The sequence below is a fragment of the Naegleria gruberi genome (genome assembly GCF_000004985.1).
Source record: "Naegleria gruberi genomic scaffold NAEGRscaffold_35, whole genome shotgun sequence".
Classification (NCBI taxonomy): Eukaryota; Heterolobosea; class Eutetramitea; order Acrasida; family Naegleriidae; genus Naegleria; species Naegleria gruberi.
The window spans coordinates 269,844-287,141 of record NW_003163292.1 but is presented as its reverse complement, the minus strand read 5'-3'; the positions used below and the strand labels follow the sequence as shown (position 1 = coordinate 287,141).

The 17,298-nt window shown below is 34.0% G+C and overlaps 7 protein-coding genes across 7 annotated transcripts; 3 read left to right on the top strand and 4 right to left on the bottom strand.

Moving 5' to 3' along the window:
- Positions 1-564: 564 nt before the first annotated feature.
- Positions 565-1,005, bottom strand: NAEGRDRAFT_50449 (uncharacterized protein; the record flags this gene model as incomplete). Its single annotated transcript, XM_002675164.1, has 1 exon — positions 565-1,005. The coding sequence occupies one exon, from the start codon at positions 1,003-1,005 to the stop codon at positions 565-567; it is 441 nt and encodes a 146-aa protein (XP_002675210.1).
- Positions 1,006-1,152: 147 nt separating this feature from the next.
- On the bottom strand, positions 1,153-2,241 carry NAEGRDRAFT_80401 (urate oxidase). The gene is made up of 3 exons (XM_002675163.1): positions 2,025-2,241; positions 1,718-1,973; positions 1,153-1,678 (listed from the first exon to the last, which is right to left on the bottom strand). Exons 1-3 carry the CDS (start codon positions 2,169-2,171, stop codon positions 1,200-1,202), a joined length of 882 nt encoding a protein of 293 aa, XP_002675209.1. The 5' UTR covers positions 2,172-2,241; the 3' UTR covers positions 1,153-1,199.
- A 458-nt stretch (positions 2,242-2,699) lies between these two features.
- Positions 2,700-6,389, top strand: NAEGRDRAFT_69640 (uncharacterized protein; the record flags this gene model as incomplete). The annotated part of the gene is made up of 1 exon (XM_002675248.1): positions 2,700-6,389. One exon carries the CDS (start codon positions 2,700-2,702, stop codon positions 6,387-6,389), a length of 3,690 nt encoding a protein of 1,229 aa, XP_002675294.1.
- A 273-nt stretch (positions 6,390-6,662) lies between these two features.
- NAEGRDRAFT_80400 (uncharacterized protein) lies at positions 6,663-10,534 on the bottom strand (the record flags this gene model as incomplete). Its single annotated transcript, XM_002675162.1, has 2 exons — positions 6,663-10,004; positions 10,096-10,534. 2 exons carry the CDS (start codon positions 10,532-10,534, stop codon positions 6,718-6,720), a joined length of 3,726 nt encoding a protein of 1,241 aa, XP_002675208.1. The 3' UTR covers positions 6,663-6,717.
- A 431-nt stretch (positions 10,535-10,965) lies between these two features.
- Positions 10,966-11,529, top strand: NAEGRDRAFT_69638 (uncharacterized protein; the record flags this gene model as incomplete). Its single annotated transcript, XM_002675247.1, has 1 exon — positions 10,966-11,529. One exon carries the CDS (start codon positions 10,966-10,968, stop codon positions 11,527-11,529), a length of 564 nt encoding a protein of 187 aa, XP_002675293.1.
- A 1,237-nt stretch (positions 11,530-12,766) lies between these two features.
- Positions 12,767-13,645, bottom strand: NAEGRDRAFT_69637 (uncharacterized protein; the record flags this gene model as incomplete). The annotated part of the gene is made up of 1 exon (XM_002675161.1): positions 12,767-13,645. The coding sequence occupies one exon, from the start codon at positions 13,643-13,645 to the stop codon at positions 12,767-12,769; it is 879 nt and encodes a 292-aa protein (XP_002675207.1).
- Positions 13,646-13,975: 330 nt separating this feature from the next.
- On the top strand, positions 13,976-17,252 carry NAEGRDRAFT_69636 (uncharacterized protein; the record flags this gene model as incomplete). Its single annotated transcript, XM_002675246.1, has 2 exons — positions 13,976-16,470; positions 16,508-17,252. The coding sequence occupies 2 exons, from the start codon at positions 13,976-13,978 to the stop codon at positions 17,250-17,252; spliced, it is 3,240 nt and encodes a 1,079-aa protein (XP_002675292.1).
- Positions 17,253-17,298: the final 46 nt, after the last annotated feature.

The following is a 17,298-nucleotide window of genomic DNA, read 5'->3' as shown; positions in this document are numbered from 1 at the left end:
TTTAAAATTAAAAGGAAATAATTGTGATGAAAAAGTTAGACTCTTGTATGAAACTCTCCTTTCCGAATGTAAACAAGATGTGAAATTGAATGTAATAGAGTGCGATAATCATGCGAGGGCATATTATCAAAGGCGCTACTTGAATGATGGAAAGGAAGAGAGAAGAATTATTGTGTGCAAAAATCATGTGTTGAATGAGAGTGAATTAAATGAAGTGTTAAGACATGAATTGATACATTCCATTGATGACGCTCCATTGTGTTCTATTAGGAATTTTAATTTGAGAAAATTGGATGATAGATCATGTTCTGAAATTAGGGCATCCTATTGGGCTGAATGTGGATCGTTATTGAGAGATTCTGATGAAAATCAACCTTCAAAAATCCATTTTCAATGTGTTAAACATACTGCCGTAAGTATTTATATGTGATATGGATACATTGTGATTTATATTAAGATGGAATCTGTTAGATTGGACTATCCAATTGAAGATGTTCAATTATCAATAAGTAAAATGATGAAGAAGTGTTATAATACTAAAGTTAGATTGAATCAATTGGATGATTAATATTTAATGTATGGCGATGATCTGGAAATACCAACTCGTGTCACATAAGGAAATGCCTTTGATTCAAACACCTCCTCTTCAAGCACATCCTTCGTTGAAACAATACCTTCCCAATTATTCTTTGAATCATTAACGATGAGATAGTGAAGTTTGCTAGAATTCATTTCAGTTGCAGCTTGGTCTGTTTCTAAGGTATCCTTCACTGTTTTCAAATTGGTGCTCATGAATTCTTGGACTGGTTTTTTAATATCAGCATTTTCCAGATAGTATTTTACCATGTCTGATTTTGTGATAATACCGATTGGTTTTGAGTTTTCGACAATTAGTACACAACCAATGTGATTGGTCACCATCAGGGATCCAACTTCAGTTAAAGAGGATGAAGGTGACGCTGTAATAACTTGCTTTGCAGGAATCATAAAGTTTTTAACGTGCATTTTCTTTTACTTTGTTTCTACTTATTCTTTTGATAAATAAATCAATTATCCAAATATGTAAAATTGAAAGAATCAAATGTAATATAAGCACCAGAACAAGAATTATTAAAAATTATCTGGAAATAAACAAGTGAAGGATTTGACAGATTTTATGATATTAATAAGACATATTTTGGAATTTATTTACATAGGATTTAGAGCTTGGAAGCATAAAAATCTCTGTTCATTCTATGGAAGTGGTTGAGGAAAATATTATTGGCTGGACGACCATGGAATGAGAATTGTTGAGTAACAGATTGATGTCTAGAAGCAAATGCATCCATCTTTTGTCCACAATTTGGGATTGAGATAAAGACACACTTAATTATTGGTACATCTCCCAATACATTGTTACATTGATCCTTCAAGTCAATGTTTTGAATGTCCTTTACACCATTCCAAATAGATTCTCTAACCTTATCATAGGTTTCATTAAAGTCAATAACAGATTGCCTATCATTAACCAAGCTTCTTGTATGTTCTTCAATGCCACTTGAGGAAATCTTCCAGAAAACGTCCATCTTGATAGAATTACTCTTCAAGAATTCTGATACTTCAGATTTCTTTGGAACACTCAAAGATTTAACTCCACTACAAAGGGAAATTTCACCATTTCTTGGATCAGCGAGACGAACTATTAATGTCAATCATCAAAGCTAAAAACAAAACTCACCAAATCTGAGACATTCAGCTTGGAAATGTCCAGCCTTGTTGTTTTCGATTTGTTGCCAATTAGATTGTTCAACGTCCAACTTTACAAGATTAATATTATCAAATTCTCTGAAAAAGTGCTTTGAAGTAATCAATGCAAAATTCTCAATAGAAGAATTTTCAATACTCAAATTTGAGTTTGCCATTTCGTAAAGAATATTCTTTACAGTATTATCATCCAATTTTACGAGACTCTCCAAAGAGACTTGAATCTTGGTCTATAGCACCAACAGTGTTTAAGAAATTACATAACATGTTCAAATACAAACCTCAACTAAGGTCTTGTTACTTGTTTGCAAAAACTTAATTCCGACATTTTGACTACTTAAACTATTTGTACGATTATTAGGTGGGTGTTGTTCTAATGCTACTCCTTGGTTGTTATATTCTTGTTGTGGTTGTGGGATTTTTAGCATAGGGTAACCGTCTATGTGTTGTTGTTTTTACAGAGAGTCGAGTACTTGCGTAACCTTGCGGAACTTTTTCGTTGTTTTTTTTTAAGATTTGATTTTTTAGCCTTTGAGAATCGCGGGAATTTTAAGCTGTTGAAAATACACGAAACAAGGCTGTGCTGATTGGCTGAGAGTTTAAAATAGATTCATTGGAATGGTTGTAATGCAAGTTTGAATTTACAGTTTGTATTGTAAGGACACTTTTGTGGTGGACCAATGAAAAACAAGTCTCAAAAACCCAAAAAGTTCTTGACGAAACACAGAGTGAATTAAACTGTTTGAAAATAAAATCTGAAAATAACTAATTCACCATTACAAGACATTGTTTAATACAATGAAACAAAAGTGCATCATCTTTGTGAATAAGTCACTTGTCAATCATGCCCATTAGAGCCAGGAATAGCAACCTGTGGCCTACCTACTATCAAGTTCATTTTCCATTCACGCAGACAGTTAAATTGGCTACCAGTTCAAAAAAAAAATATTGCAAAGATGAACCAATCTACCGTTCAATTTCTTTTATTTTTGGTTATTGGATTATTTTGTCAACTGACACATGCATTGAATCCAATACTTCCTACAGTGACCACTCTCACTAATAGTACCAATACAAATAATGATTTTACCTCTGTTTTGGGTAATTATATTGGAAGTGTTTCATGTGTTGCCTCATCAAGGGATGGTTCTGAATTTTACTTTTGTACCAATGAAGTTATTCGAAAGGTTAGAAAAGATGGAACTCTTCAGACTATAGCAGGTATTTATGGTAATACAGGTTATAACACTGATCATAATGGAGATGCTTTGAAAGCAAAGATTGACTCTCCTTTTTCTCTCTTTCTTGATGATAGTAATGGTGATTTATATTTCACAGATTCGAATAATTATTTGGTTAGAAAAATTGATGTGAATGGAAAGATTTTTGATATTGCTGGTATTCCCCGAACTAGTGGATATGATGATCGTAGTTTGAATAGTTCAACTTTCGTTGGGCCAAGACAATTATTTGTCCACGGTCCCAACAAGGACATTTATCTTGCTGATGGAGAAAAAGTGAGATTAATTTCACAAGTCAACTCGACTGTTTCAACCATTGCTTACTATCAAAATATGAATGGATTGGTTATTAATCCATCAAATGGTGATATTTACTTGTCAGCCTATAATAATATTGTTAAATTGTTGAGTAATGGAGTGATGAGTGTAATTGCAGGAGATGGCAATAATTATAATAATGGATATAGAGATGGAAATGCAACTCAAGCTCTGTTTTACTATATTCCCTCTCTTTCATTCAAAGACTCGACACAAGAGTTGTTCATTTCAGATCTGAATAATCAACGTGTCAGAGTGTTGAATATGAATTCTAATCAGGTTTCAACACTTTTGGGAAACGATATCAATTCATATGAAAGAACATATCTTCCACAAAATGGAAAGGATGTGTATGTAAGACCCTACCAAATTCAATATCTACCACAATTGGATCAATTATTGATTGCCGATCTTGATAATCGAGTTATTAGAAAGGTAGATCTACAAAATCAACAAGCATGGACAACAATTATAGCAGGTTCACCAGATCCATACACTATTTCAGGAACAACCTATGGACAATCATTTGTCAAAGGAAACAGCCTGGCTTATTCATTGAATGAGGATTCATTTGTGGTTTCAAGTTACCAACAAGTTGTCAAATTTAAAGATGGATTGACAACTTTCCTGTTTAACACAGGTCTTTCTGGAAGTAACAAGTATCAAATAGAATATGCTGATAATCAGAACAATATCTATATCATTGGTGATAGAGTAATGTACAAGTATTTAACCAATGGAACAAGACTTTTATTTGCTCCAGATTACTTTGGAGTTGATAATGTCCCGTTTGAGCAAGCAATTACCTCATCAAACTATATTGACATCAAATTTGATAAGAAAACAAGTGAAATTTACTTGTTAAGTTTGGACAGAATTAGAAAGATTTCACAAAATGGAATAATTTCAACTATTCACATAACAGCTGACAGTTCAGGTAATAGTCTATACAATGGAAATCCACAGTCAATTGAAATAGATTCAAATTCTAATGTTTACTTCTCAGATAGAACCTCTATCTATAGAGTTGATTCTTTAGAAAAATCAACCAGAATTATTGGAACAGGTTCTTCAACTTCCAATAACTATGAAAGTGGTATTGGCACGGATGTTCAATTAAATTACCCTCTAGGTTTGACATTTAATGCACTTGATGGTCAACTATATTTTGTTGATGCTTATAATCATAGAATCAGAGTTTACAATTTCACATCTCAAATAGTTTCAACCTTTTCTGGAGGAACGATAAGTGGATATCAAGATGGTCCAATTCAGACTGCACGTTTTTACTTTCCCAATGGTCTTGATATAGATACTACCAATGGAGATCTATATGTTTCAGATACTTTCAATTGTGTTATTCGAAAGATTTCTAATGGAGTCGTTTCTACTGTGGCTGGTCAATACCAAAACACCAATTACCAAAATGGTAATCTCTCAACTGCCTCAATAGGCTATCCATACTATTTGAGTTACTACAATGGCATGATTTTCACAGTTTACGATAATGAATTAATAGAGATATCATTAACAGGTAATTCAGTTGAAAGAAAGACAACCAGAAGTTCTGTTGTAAGTGGGGATAACAAAGAACTTTCTGAAGAAAACACCCTTGCTACAGTTGCAGCAGCAAGAATTTCATCCATTGATGGAAATTTATACTTCCTCGATGGTAAAAGAGTGAGAATTGTGGATATGGATGTAAGAACTGTTTCCACTATTATTGGTCAACTGGTGGAAAATGTTCACTATACTAAAACTCAATTTACTCCATATGGTGTTAATGTGAATTATAATAGCGGAGAAATGATGATTTATGATTATGAATATAGCAGAGTGAGAAAGATTGATGCTAATGGAATAGTTTCAACAATAGTTGGCAATGGCTTGTACAATCCTTATTATGTTTATCCAAATATTACCAAAGCAACTGACTTTCCACTTATGGAATTTAATGATTTCACCACATGTCCAAATGATGATAATGTTTACTTGCTTATTAATTCATACTTTTTCAAGTTAACACCAGATGGAATGTTGAGAAAACAATTGGATGGTTTATCCATTGAAAGTTATACTATACAATGTACCAAGTTTGGAACCATTATTTTGGTGAGAGACAATGAAATTTATAGATTTGATGAGAAGGAAAATGTGTTAAAGTTAGTGACTGGAAAATCTGGATCGACCTCAATGGAAGATGGATTATTGAGTAATGCAACATTTGGTGATATTGTTGGAATTTCAGTTTCACCTTTGACAAATGCCATTGGTGTAATTCATATGAGTAATGGAAATGGAAGAGTTGTAAGAAAGATTGGATGTCCAGATGGTTATGAAATGCAAGATGATTTCCAAACTTGTCTTCCATTTTGTTTCAACAAAACCTCAACTGCTGCCTGTTCTGGAAATGGATTATGTAGTGATGTAAATACCTGTTCATGCACAAGTGGATGGTTTGGAATTGAATGTGAGAAGCCTATTTGCTTTGGATTGAATGGAAGTGATGCCTGTAATGGTCCATTCAAAGGCAATTGTTCCTCTTTCAACAATTGCACCTGCTCAAATGAATACACGGGTAAAGAATGTGGAACACCAATTTGTTTTGGATTGATTGACAATAATGCATGTGGTGGAAGTTTGAATGGTAGCTGTCTCTCACCAAATAATTGTTCATGTGTAAATAATCACTACGGAAATGACTGTAGCCAATTTGATTGTTATGGAACAATCTCCACAAACACATCAGTTTGTTCTGGACACGGCAGTTGTTTATCACCAAATAATTGTTTATGTGCAAATAACTACTATGGAAAAGAGTGTAACCAATTTGATTGTTATGGAACTATCTCCACAAGTGTATCTGTTTGTTCTGGACACGGCAGTTGTTTCTCACCAAATAACTGTGCTTGTGTGGGTGGATGGTCAGGAAGTGAATGTTCAACTTCACCAAAAGTTCTCGAGAGTCAAAGATTGGGTGATTCATCAATCATCACATCATTCAACGTGGTTGATGGTCATTGTTTTTTCTCTATTGTATGTAAATGGATTTGGGTTGTAAAACCAATAAATAAGATTAGTCATTAATTCTGGCTTGTTATTATTTGTTTTCCAAATTTGGACTTCCCTTTCTCTTGAAATTTGGCTTCATAACTTAAGAAATTATTTAAGTGTTCTCTGTTTCTTATTGTTCTCATCCTTTCCTTCTTTAATTCACTTTCTAAATTATTTCAGTTTCTCTGGGTAATTTCTCCATGAGAATAAGAGTTCAAACAAAGGTTACCTTATTCAAACATTAACTAGAAACAGATGTCAAATCATATAAATTTCAACATCATCACCAGTTGTGACATAGATTGATGAATGAATAAATATTTTTATTAAATAAATTAATGTGTTTTCTCGCTAAAGAGACTTAAATAGATCCATAACCAGAGCTGTTGATTGGTTGAGCCTCACCTCTTGAAGAGTTATTAGTGCTACCGAAACCAGAAGTGTTGACTCTGTCATCATCAAATGTAGAGTAAGAGCTACCATATCTACCACAAGTGAAGATCTTTCTCCACAAATCAATGTTAGGAATCATTTCAATACCTCTGTGACCTTGACGATGCTTGTAAGCAATACCTCCACCAATGTAGCCAGCAATACCTAAAACAAGGAATACAGCCAAAAGTGAGAAGATGACAGCAGCAGCAACAGAACCTCCATCTGATGTATTTTCAGCAATAACAACACCATTAACAATATAAGATGGAGTGTAAGGAATTGAAAGACCGATATTATCTTGAGCTAAAACGTTAACAATGTACTTTCTACTCTTATCAACGCTGAATTTGATTTGGATGTTTTGAGATGCAGGGTTACCAACAACAGAAGTGACCAACAAACCACTACGCTTGATACCACAAGTAGTGTGCATGTTAACAACACCAAAGTTTTGATCTTTAGCAATTTCAGTGATGTAAACATTGTATGTCAAGAAGTTTCCTGGCATTTCTCTGGAGGATGCTTTGGCAGTAGGAACAATCATAACAGTCATTGAATTATCCATATTAGCACCTTCAAGAACGTTCTTAATGAGAGATGGTCTAGCATCATCACCAGTTGTGACATAGATTGATGAATCAGATGCATAATCCAAATTACCAACACCAAGATAGAACTTTTGTTCAGCAAGAGAGTCAACAGAAACAGATTGAACAAGACTTCTAGGATAATCAGTTAAAGCAACTGAGGCAACAGCATCAGATGAATCAGCTTGTGGTTTTTCTTCAAGAGCAGAAAGGTAAACCTTTGGTGCTGGAGAATTGTTACAAGATTCAGTGAAAACAGATACCTTGCTTTTAGCATATCTATTCATAACTTGATAGTAAGAATAGGTCTTTGGAGGAAGGATGATAGATTGAGGTTGATCTTGTCCAAGGAATTTAGGAGAATCAGAAGTACCCATAGTAAGTTGGAATGTTGGAACACCAAAGTCGGCTCTACCATAAACACCAATATAAAGAGAAGAACTAAATTTGAGTGAGGTCTTTGGAAGATAAAGAGTTCTATCAGAGTCGCCTGATGAGAAGAATGTAAAGTTAGTTTTTGATGGAATAACATTGTAATCTTGAATGACGTATACATCAACTGGACCAGCAATAGCTCTAATATGAAGGGCATAATCTGACTTCTTGTCATCTGCTACGTATGGCAACCAATAAGCATAAACCATTGGGGTACCATCAGCTGGAGCCTTACCCAACATTGGAACACCTTCAGCCAACCAAGCATAATATGGATATGATGAGGCAGAAATATAGAATGTAGATGCAACTACGCCATAAACACCAATGAACCAGTTGCCAGGCTTGAAATCTGGGTTAGTATTTTGAATGATGAAAGCGTTACCTGGCCATTCAGAGTTGACCCAAGTGTAATGAGTAGCGTTGGCAGGTTGGCCATCATTTGAAATATACATCTTAGTGAAACCAGAGACAAGAGTAGCTGAAATAACGAGGTTCTTGACATGGGAACCCACATAAAGTCTGAACTGAGTATATTCACTTTGATCAGCTTCAATAAGGTATGATTGTCCATTGGAATAAATATGTTGATAGTTTGTCCTGACATTAATAACATATGAAACAAGAGCACCAGATTTACCATAAACACTAATATATAAAGGACCCTTATAAGCATAATTAATTTCAAAAACACTACCACCAAAGTCATCTGATGTACCATCATTGTGGAACATGTTTGGCTTTGGATTGGTTCTACTCCAGAAAACAGTAACTGAACCTTCAGAGGTTGGTTGAACTGAAACTCTAAGGTTGGAGGTACCTTCAACATTGTATTTGTAGGTAATATAATCTCTTCTGGTAACAGTACCAGGAGTGCTGACATCGTCTAACAAAATAACAGTGGTATTGGTTTGCATGGCAATAATGGTAAAGAAATTAGATTCTTGGAAACCAAAGACTGAAATACGGAACAATTTCTTACCCTTTGCAAGAGGATCATTGGCAGCGATATGTACAGTATCCTTGCTGTAGCTGTTGCTGGACCAAGTGTAGTTATCTTTGGTTGGGAAATAATCTTCAGTACTAACATAGAGATCAACATCACCAAGTCTTGGATCGACAGTAATAGAAACATCACTAGTATCAAAATCATCAGCTTCAAAGTAGAAATGTCTATAATAATTTTTAGGAACTCTAGCCCAGTAAATGGCATAACCATCAACCAAAGGACTAGGGACTTGATTGGTAGAAATAATAATTGAGTAATCAGCATTAGAAACACCATGAACTGCAAAGAAATAATCTTGAACAATAGCAGGAAGCATCATATTAATGGTTTGTTCACCAGCTTGCAAAACTTCCATTCTATCATACTTTTGAGGTGTTGGTCTTGAATGAGAAGCATAGTATAAAGTGACAGCACCAGAGTAGACCTTAACTGTAACAGTAACACGACTTTCAGTGTCAGCATGAGAGAATTTGTAGTAATTGAGTTCATTAGTAAGAAGGCGACCAGCATAAGAAACACCATCAGCACAAACAGTGTTAGCTTCTTCTGTGGTGACAAGAATTCTATATTTGGTATCTCTGGCATAACCATGAACACCAATATAATAATAACCCAATTGAGATGAGGCCTTTTCAATTTCAAAAGCATCATTACCCATAGATCTTTGGGAATAATCATAATCGGTCAAAGTTGGAACGGAACCGAATTTGATGTAAAGATCTGGATCACCTCTTGAAGTCAAAGGAATAAGACTTATCAAAAGACGTTGGAATTGAAGATTATTGTAAACATAATATTCCATTTGATCAGCTTCAATCAAATCACCAACAGCATGTCCTTCAGGAAGACGGACTGCAGTTTCGGATTGTCTAGCAACAATGGTAAAGTGAACATCATTGTAAGCATAAACACCAATCCAATAAACAAGACCTGGATTCATTTGAGTGTCATGTTGAATGTTGACAATGTCAAATCCATAGCTCCTAGAACTCCATTCATAATTATTTGAAGTTGGATATTGTGTTTGTGAAGAAACAAAAATATCAGGATCTCCATCAATTGGAGTGACTGAAATAGAAAGATTAGTTGCCAAGAGGTGAGGAAGTTCAAGTCTAAAGTATGTGTAGGTTCCTCTGAGAGCCTTGGCTTGTTGTGGAGTTCCGTCGGTAAGGTGAACAAACTCTGAAAATTACAATAATAATAATAAATAATAATATTCATCATCACAATATATTGTTAAATAATATGTTTTTTAAAAATTGTATCAACTTACTGTTGCTTGACCAAACGTTAAAAACAAATTCAGCAACACTAAAACCATGAACACCAATGTAGAAAATACCACCAGGAGCTGGCCATTTTGTGTTATCACTCTTGTCAACAGTTTGTGTATCACTGAAAGGAGTATCGGCAGAGAATATACAATTAGTGCAAGGAATACCATTTGGTACACCAGTGATACTAACGTGAAGATCAGAGTCACCACTCAATGATGTGAGCATAAATGTAGCATAACCAGTATCATTTTGTCCAAATTCAAATTTGCTTGGATCAACAGAGTAATAAATCCATTGGTCCTTTTCCACAGTGCCGTGGAGGGAAATACCAATATCAGTGATTGGAATTACTTGTTGACCAAAAACACAAGCAACAAGTAAAAGAGCAAGACTGCACGCCACCAGTGCGGCAGGGCGCATGTTTCGAGTCTTCATTTTTTTGTGGTTACAAAAAATCTACCTTCGAAATACAAGAAGAACAACTTTCCAACAAGAGAGAATCCATCAAAGAGATTAATGTGTGTGACTGTAGGCTTACAAGAACTCCGGTCATCACCCTAGGTGCCCTTCCTTCAATAACCATTTTGTATTCTAATTGATGGTTACTACTAATATTTAATTTTTAGCCTCTAGTAAATATTGCAGTATCATTAATATCTTAAGATACAATCTTTCAATTATTTGAACCATTGTACAATGGTTCTTTACAGTTTCGATATCGAAAAAAAGTATGCGCCAATTTGAGCGGTCACAATAAACCAAGAATGCATTGATGCGACTCTCAAACGCACAAATTTCTGAACTGAATAAATAGGCATTGAACACGTTTATTAAAATTTCAAATTCAACAAAAACAAATAATAACAATGATTAGAAGAGTAACCAAGGATCACAAACAAGTCAAATATGCTTTAGAGATATTGAAATTGAAAGAACCTTCAATGAAAACTCAAATTGTTGGCAGCTCTGCAATTCTTCCATGTACTAATTCACAACAGACAATGCAAGAACTTTACAAATTATTCCAGAGATTGGATTTGTGGAAAGAATGGTCAGTTCCATTGCATGCCAGTGCTCAATATTCAGATGACAATTCTAAAACTCTTTCAGTTGGTACAAAATTTACACAAACTCTCAATTTGGGTTTCCCTGTTGGCCAACAAGTTTCCAATGAGCAGGTTGCAGTGAATGAAATATCAGAAAATCATGCAAAAATTATGTGGAACAAAGAGGAAGGAGGAATTGCAGCATGCCACCTTTGGTCGTTTGAATGTTTAGATTCTGAAAAATTGGAAGTTACCAATGTTGAAGTTTTCCATGGAATGCCAATTTTCTTAGTTAAGGGATTGGTTTCTAATAGATGGAATGACCTTTTTGAAAAATCACTTTCTGGATTTTTAGATTATTATAGAAAATCTCAAAGCTTGTAGATACATAAATATTGTAAATAACTGTAAATAAATATATATTTTAATTTAAAGTTGATATTCCTTATTCATAGTTACGGTAATTTCTATAATAGTTATCACATTACTTATTTGTCAATTATATTAAAATGCCTAGTTTCAAAATCGGATTCAATCTAATCTTGTATAATTTGATTTTGGAGATGTTGAGGTATAATATGGTGAATGATGGTTATTCACTGCTTGGTGGTGATCATTATATAAATTCGAATAGTCAATAGAAACTCTATTTGTTGGTGAAAGAACATTTCTACTAAACCTCTTGGAAAAGTTCTTTTTCATTTCATTATCGTCCTTAAACATTCGAAGTAGACTGTCCTCTCTTTCATTTGTAATTTTCAGCATTTCAATACAAATGCCCTTTGGAAGAAAATTGAACATTCTTAAACTGATAATATTCAATTCAATCCCAATTTTAAGGAAATGAAATCTATTCTTTTCAATAAATGAAGACAATTTAGAATGTCTGATATTAAGGTGAACGAGATAAATAATTCCAATAATGAAAAATAAAATCAATAAAATAGCTATAGAACTTCCAACAGCAGGAAGAAAAGTTAGAATATAGGGTAAGGTTAAATCTGTACATGTTGTGTTTGCAGTTATTACACTTGTTTCAAAAATCATAATTGACCTGAGTTGTTGCTCCACTGAATGTGTTTGTTTGACACAATTTGAAATGTTAGAAATATTACTTAATCCAATAGATAAATTAATAATGAGAGCTATCAATGAAACAATAATCCAACATGCCAGAATGATAGCCTTTGTCCTATTCGAAATTTGTAAAAAGTAAATTCCATTCAATTGGGTTATGAATAACTGATAATCCTTCATAGTTACTTCCTTTTCATTTAGAATGTGTGATGGATAGGTTGAATCAAACCCATCATCTCCGATACAAATTCTATGAAATAAATGCTGGGAAAAATCGTGATTATATTGTCGTGAGTGTCTTTTCAATTCTGAATCTTCATCATCATTGTATGTAGAAGAAGAATTATTAGGTGTTGTTGTTGAAAAATTAGAGAGTGGGGAAGGACGGGGCTTGTTTGGAGTTTGGTTTCTTGTGGGTGTTTGATTCATCAAGGATCTTTTTTTTTAGGTATTGAAGAAAGCTGACGAAATATGTAACGGTTATGAAGCTTGTTCAGAACCCATTATTAGTGGTTATGAGATAGTACTGTACGCAAATGTAATATTAATGGAAATTGCTATTTATTCGATTCATCCTACTGTAATATTCTGTAATTAGATTTTGTAAGGTTTTTTGTTTCTTTGCTAGCAACAATTTTTTGAAAAAAGATCTCATTGTAATAATACGCATTAATTCATGAATGAAAGGGGAGAATAAGCTGAAGAGAGAGTGATGAATTCCATCATATTCATCTAACATTTCTATTGCTTGTTGCTTCATTAGGTCTTTGGTTATATTACCATCATACTTGTCCAAAAGTTTGAGTTTGGTTCGTTGTTGAATTTCTTTAGCAACTGTTTCCAAAACCTCATAGAAATGTTGCATCTTTTTTGCTTTGATTCCAATGGTACCTCCCCTTACAGTACTTGAAGCCAGAATATTCTTCATAAAGTGTGCACATGCAATATATGATGAGCAAAAATCATTATTTCCAGTCCATGAAATGAGTTTTCTTTCCAAAATATTTAGGACTGAGAAATTATTCCTAAATATTTCTACTAGCTCATCTAAATGCTCTACTTCCTTCTTTTTTGTTCCAGTTTTTGCTATCATGTAGAGGGCTCTGATTCTTTCATTAGGTGAGTATCTATGGGAAAGATCTTTAAAAAAGTCCAAAAATCGATGGGGCAAAAGATCTATTCCATCCCATTTCGATAGAGCTAATATTGTCCTAACTATTGGAATAATGGCTTGATTCTTATTTGATTCTTGCAATGTATCCTTAAATGTTGAAGAACTCAGTACAATAAATTCATTTTCAGTTTTTTTAAAATACTTTTCTATATTTGAAATGCAAAAAGTCAACTTTTGTTGAAATAAACTTTCAAATTCTTCTGGAATAATTTTAAATAATTTTTTCAATTTTTTAGTGCTCGATTTCATGTGATGGGAGAGTTGTATCTTCATCAATGTTCTAATTTTTTCAACTCTCAATTTTCTTCTTCTTTCTTCCAACCTGTGACTAGCACGAATGAACATCCATCTTTTCAGCAGATCATTCTTGTTAAAGTATTCCGAATAATTTTTCAATAACTTTTCCACAATCAAATAATCTTTAAATTTTTTCCTATTTTCTTCTCTAATTCTTTTCACATCCTCCATATTCCGTTAAATTGAAGAGTTTGTTTTCATATTTTTTATTGTCGTTTTGCCGCCAAAAATGTAGCAAGTTTCCGCGCCAATTTCATAATAATAATTTAAAATAAAAAACTAATGGATGATTCACTTGAGGATTTAGGAGAGGATTTCTATGACAATGATTTTCATCATGACGAGGAAGAGCAACATTATGCAGGGGATGTAGGAGATGATCATCATGATGATTATGAACATAATTTTGGAGGTGATGTGTACGATGACCATCCAGAGAATAATCCCTATGAGGAGGAAATGTATCATCCTGGTACAGAAGAGGAACATCCTCAAGAAACATATCAGTCGTACGAAGAACAACCCAATGAAGAGGAACATTATGCAGAGGAGGAGCATTTTGAAAATTATGAAGAGGAGGAACAGCAGAATGAGGAAAATCCTTACGAAGAACAAATAGTCGAAGTAGCACAAGCAACAGAAGAGGAGCAACATTGCGAGGGAAACACTCCAACAGAAATGAAAAACCAAGAGGAAACACAGGAAGACGATTCACAATTTGAAGATTTTGATCCTTATGGATCTTATGAAAGTGATACCCAAGCTCCTCAAGAAAGTAATGAGGAAACAAATCCAGAAATGCTTCAAGAACCACAAGCTACCGAACAAGTATGTGAACAACCCCAACTCAACCAAGAAAACAATCAACAAACTAATGTAATTAACACATCATCACCTCCTCAGGAACTAAAAAGTATAGTAAGAGAAAGACCAAAATCAGCCTCAAGACCTACCACTCAAAACTCAGAAAAGACTGCTGAGAAAAAGAAACCATCAAGCAGACCTTCAAGCACAGAGAAAAAGAAACCATTCACTACTGTAGAAGAATACATCTACAAGCCATATTACGAGAATAGACAAAAGTTCTATGATGAAAATGAAATTAGAGAATATATGAAGGAGAAGAGAAGAAAGGAGAAGGAAAAACTTAGAATGAGACCTCCTCGAAATAATAACATGAGGAAAAAACCATATGATGAGGAAAAAGTGAAAGAGTTTATGAAGCAAAAGCAAGTTAATGACAAAAAGCTAGCTGAACAAAAAAAGCAAGAGGAAATTCAAAAGAAAATTGGAAAAAAGGATGCTCTAAAGAGACTAGATGAATACATTCATGAATTGTTCACAAACCCTCCTCCACCTCCTGAAGACGAAAAGTCAAAGAAAAAGAAGCCAGAAATGCCTCAATTTCTTAAAGAACAACTTGAAGGAAATGAAAACACAGACAGTAGAAAAAGAGTGAAAGATTTTGGGAAAAAAGTGAGATCAAAACTTGCAGTTGACCACGAAAGAAAGAAAAAGCTGAAAGAAGCAGCACAGGAGTTGGCTAGGGAACTAAGAAGAAGGAACCTTCACAAAATTAAGAAAGACAGTCCACTTAATGCATTTATGGACGAAGAATCTGAGAGTACAAACAGTTCTGTGTGGTCTCTTTGGTCAGCACCAGCAAAACCAGTTGAAAATAATAAGGAATATTTGAAGGGGAAGTCTGAAATAAGGGATTTTTCATTTCCAATACCCAAACATGTTGATTGTACATATAATGATATATCCAGCATTGAACCACGGTTGACAGAAGCAGATATTGAGAGAAGAAAAATTATTGAGAATGCCCTACAACTGATATCAAGTGCCCGTAAAGCTAAAGAAGAGGTTCCATCTAAACCGATTGACACAACTTATGACACAAGAGAACCAACTGAATCAAAACCTACTATATCATCAAGCGAAAAGTCAATATCAAATAGAATGCTTCCTCAATTCCCTTCAAAAGAAAGAAAGGAAAAGGCCTCACCCGAAAAAAAAGAGGTTCTTGTTGAGGCTCCTATCCCTGTAAATTTAGAAGAAACCTCATCTTCCGAAAACATTAAAACAGAAGCGCCAACTTCTCCTCACCAGGATACACTTTCAGAAACAATTGCTTCTTCACCTTCCGTAGTGTACAGTGAATATAGCATTAAGAGTGACAGATCTTCTCTCCATCCATTTTCCAGTCAACTTAAAAGAAATGATAGTGAGTCCTCTTCTCTAGACAACAGTAATTTGGATCCTATAGTCATAACTTTAGAATCCAAACAAAGATATTTCAATCCAGTTGAGTATGAGACATATCATAACTCGGAATCAAATAAGGTTGTGATTAACAATTCCGAATTGTCTGAAGGGACTAATTCAGAATCTTCAATTATTGTTGATTCATCAAGTGAAAATTCATTGGATAATATAGAAGATATCCATGAACATGCATCATTCAATCCTTCAACAGCCATTTTCAGCGATGAACTAATCAAAAAAGACAATGCAAAAGAAATAGAGCTCCATTTTTCTAAACCTAAGGAACGAAACATACAGATCGACCCTAACTATAACTCATTCTCTATAGAAATGATATCATCTCCTTCAGTGACAGGTTCTTCTGAAATTGAAAAGATTTCATATTTTTCAAAAAAACATGTACGAGAGGAGGAACAAACTGAAATACCCGAGAAAAGACGTGCAAATAAGAGACAAAAGGAAAAATCAAAGGAAGTCCAAACCTTCATTGAGACAATCTACATCAAGTATTAGTTCACTGAGAACAAGTTCGGATTATGGAAGAGAAAGTAGAAGTAAGAGTAAAATAACATCAAATGAAACAAGTTCAGTAAGCTCTGATATTTCCTCGGCCAGTTTACTAAGTATAGAAAATGATTCTGAAACTTCAGTTTTATTGGAAGAAGTTAGAAAGAAAAAGGAAGAAATTAAGAAACAAGTGTTCTTGAGCCTTAAAAATTCTAAAAATGACAAATTAGCTTCATCCTACAAACGAAACAAATCAAAGATAGCTTCCAGTGAAGTTGATCCCTTCAACATTATCAGTACTATCAAAGCTAAATCACATTCTGAAATTGAAAAAGAGAGGAGATATAAGAAGGAGAAAATTAAAGAAGAAATCAAACAATACAAGGAATGCAAACCGCAAGGTCTGGAAATTGTTTCAAAGTTGAAATCCAAACAATGTTCCACTTCTTGTCAGACTCAACCTTTAATTTTTGAAGAATGTGGAAAAGGAAGATCAATCGAGGTTCAAACATCTACTCCAGTGGATATTGTTTATGATTCAAACGATGAGATATTAGTCGATCAAGAAGAGGATGTCGAACCAAGACATAGCAATATTGATATGGATGCTTATATGAGACAATTTCAAAATCCTGTATTTATTGAACCAGAAGTGGACAGACTCTCCCCTGATGAGCTAGTGGAAAGATTATTGGATTCTTTACAGGTCTATGAGAAAGTATTTGAATCAGATGTTAGATTAACACGTCTTCTTGCATCTTCAGGTGGTTCTTATAAGTAGTTCATTTTAGGTCGGTTAATTGTAACTAGAGCATAAACCCATTTGA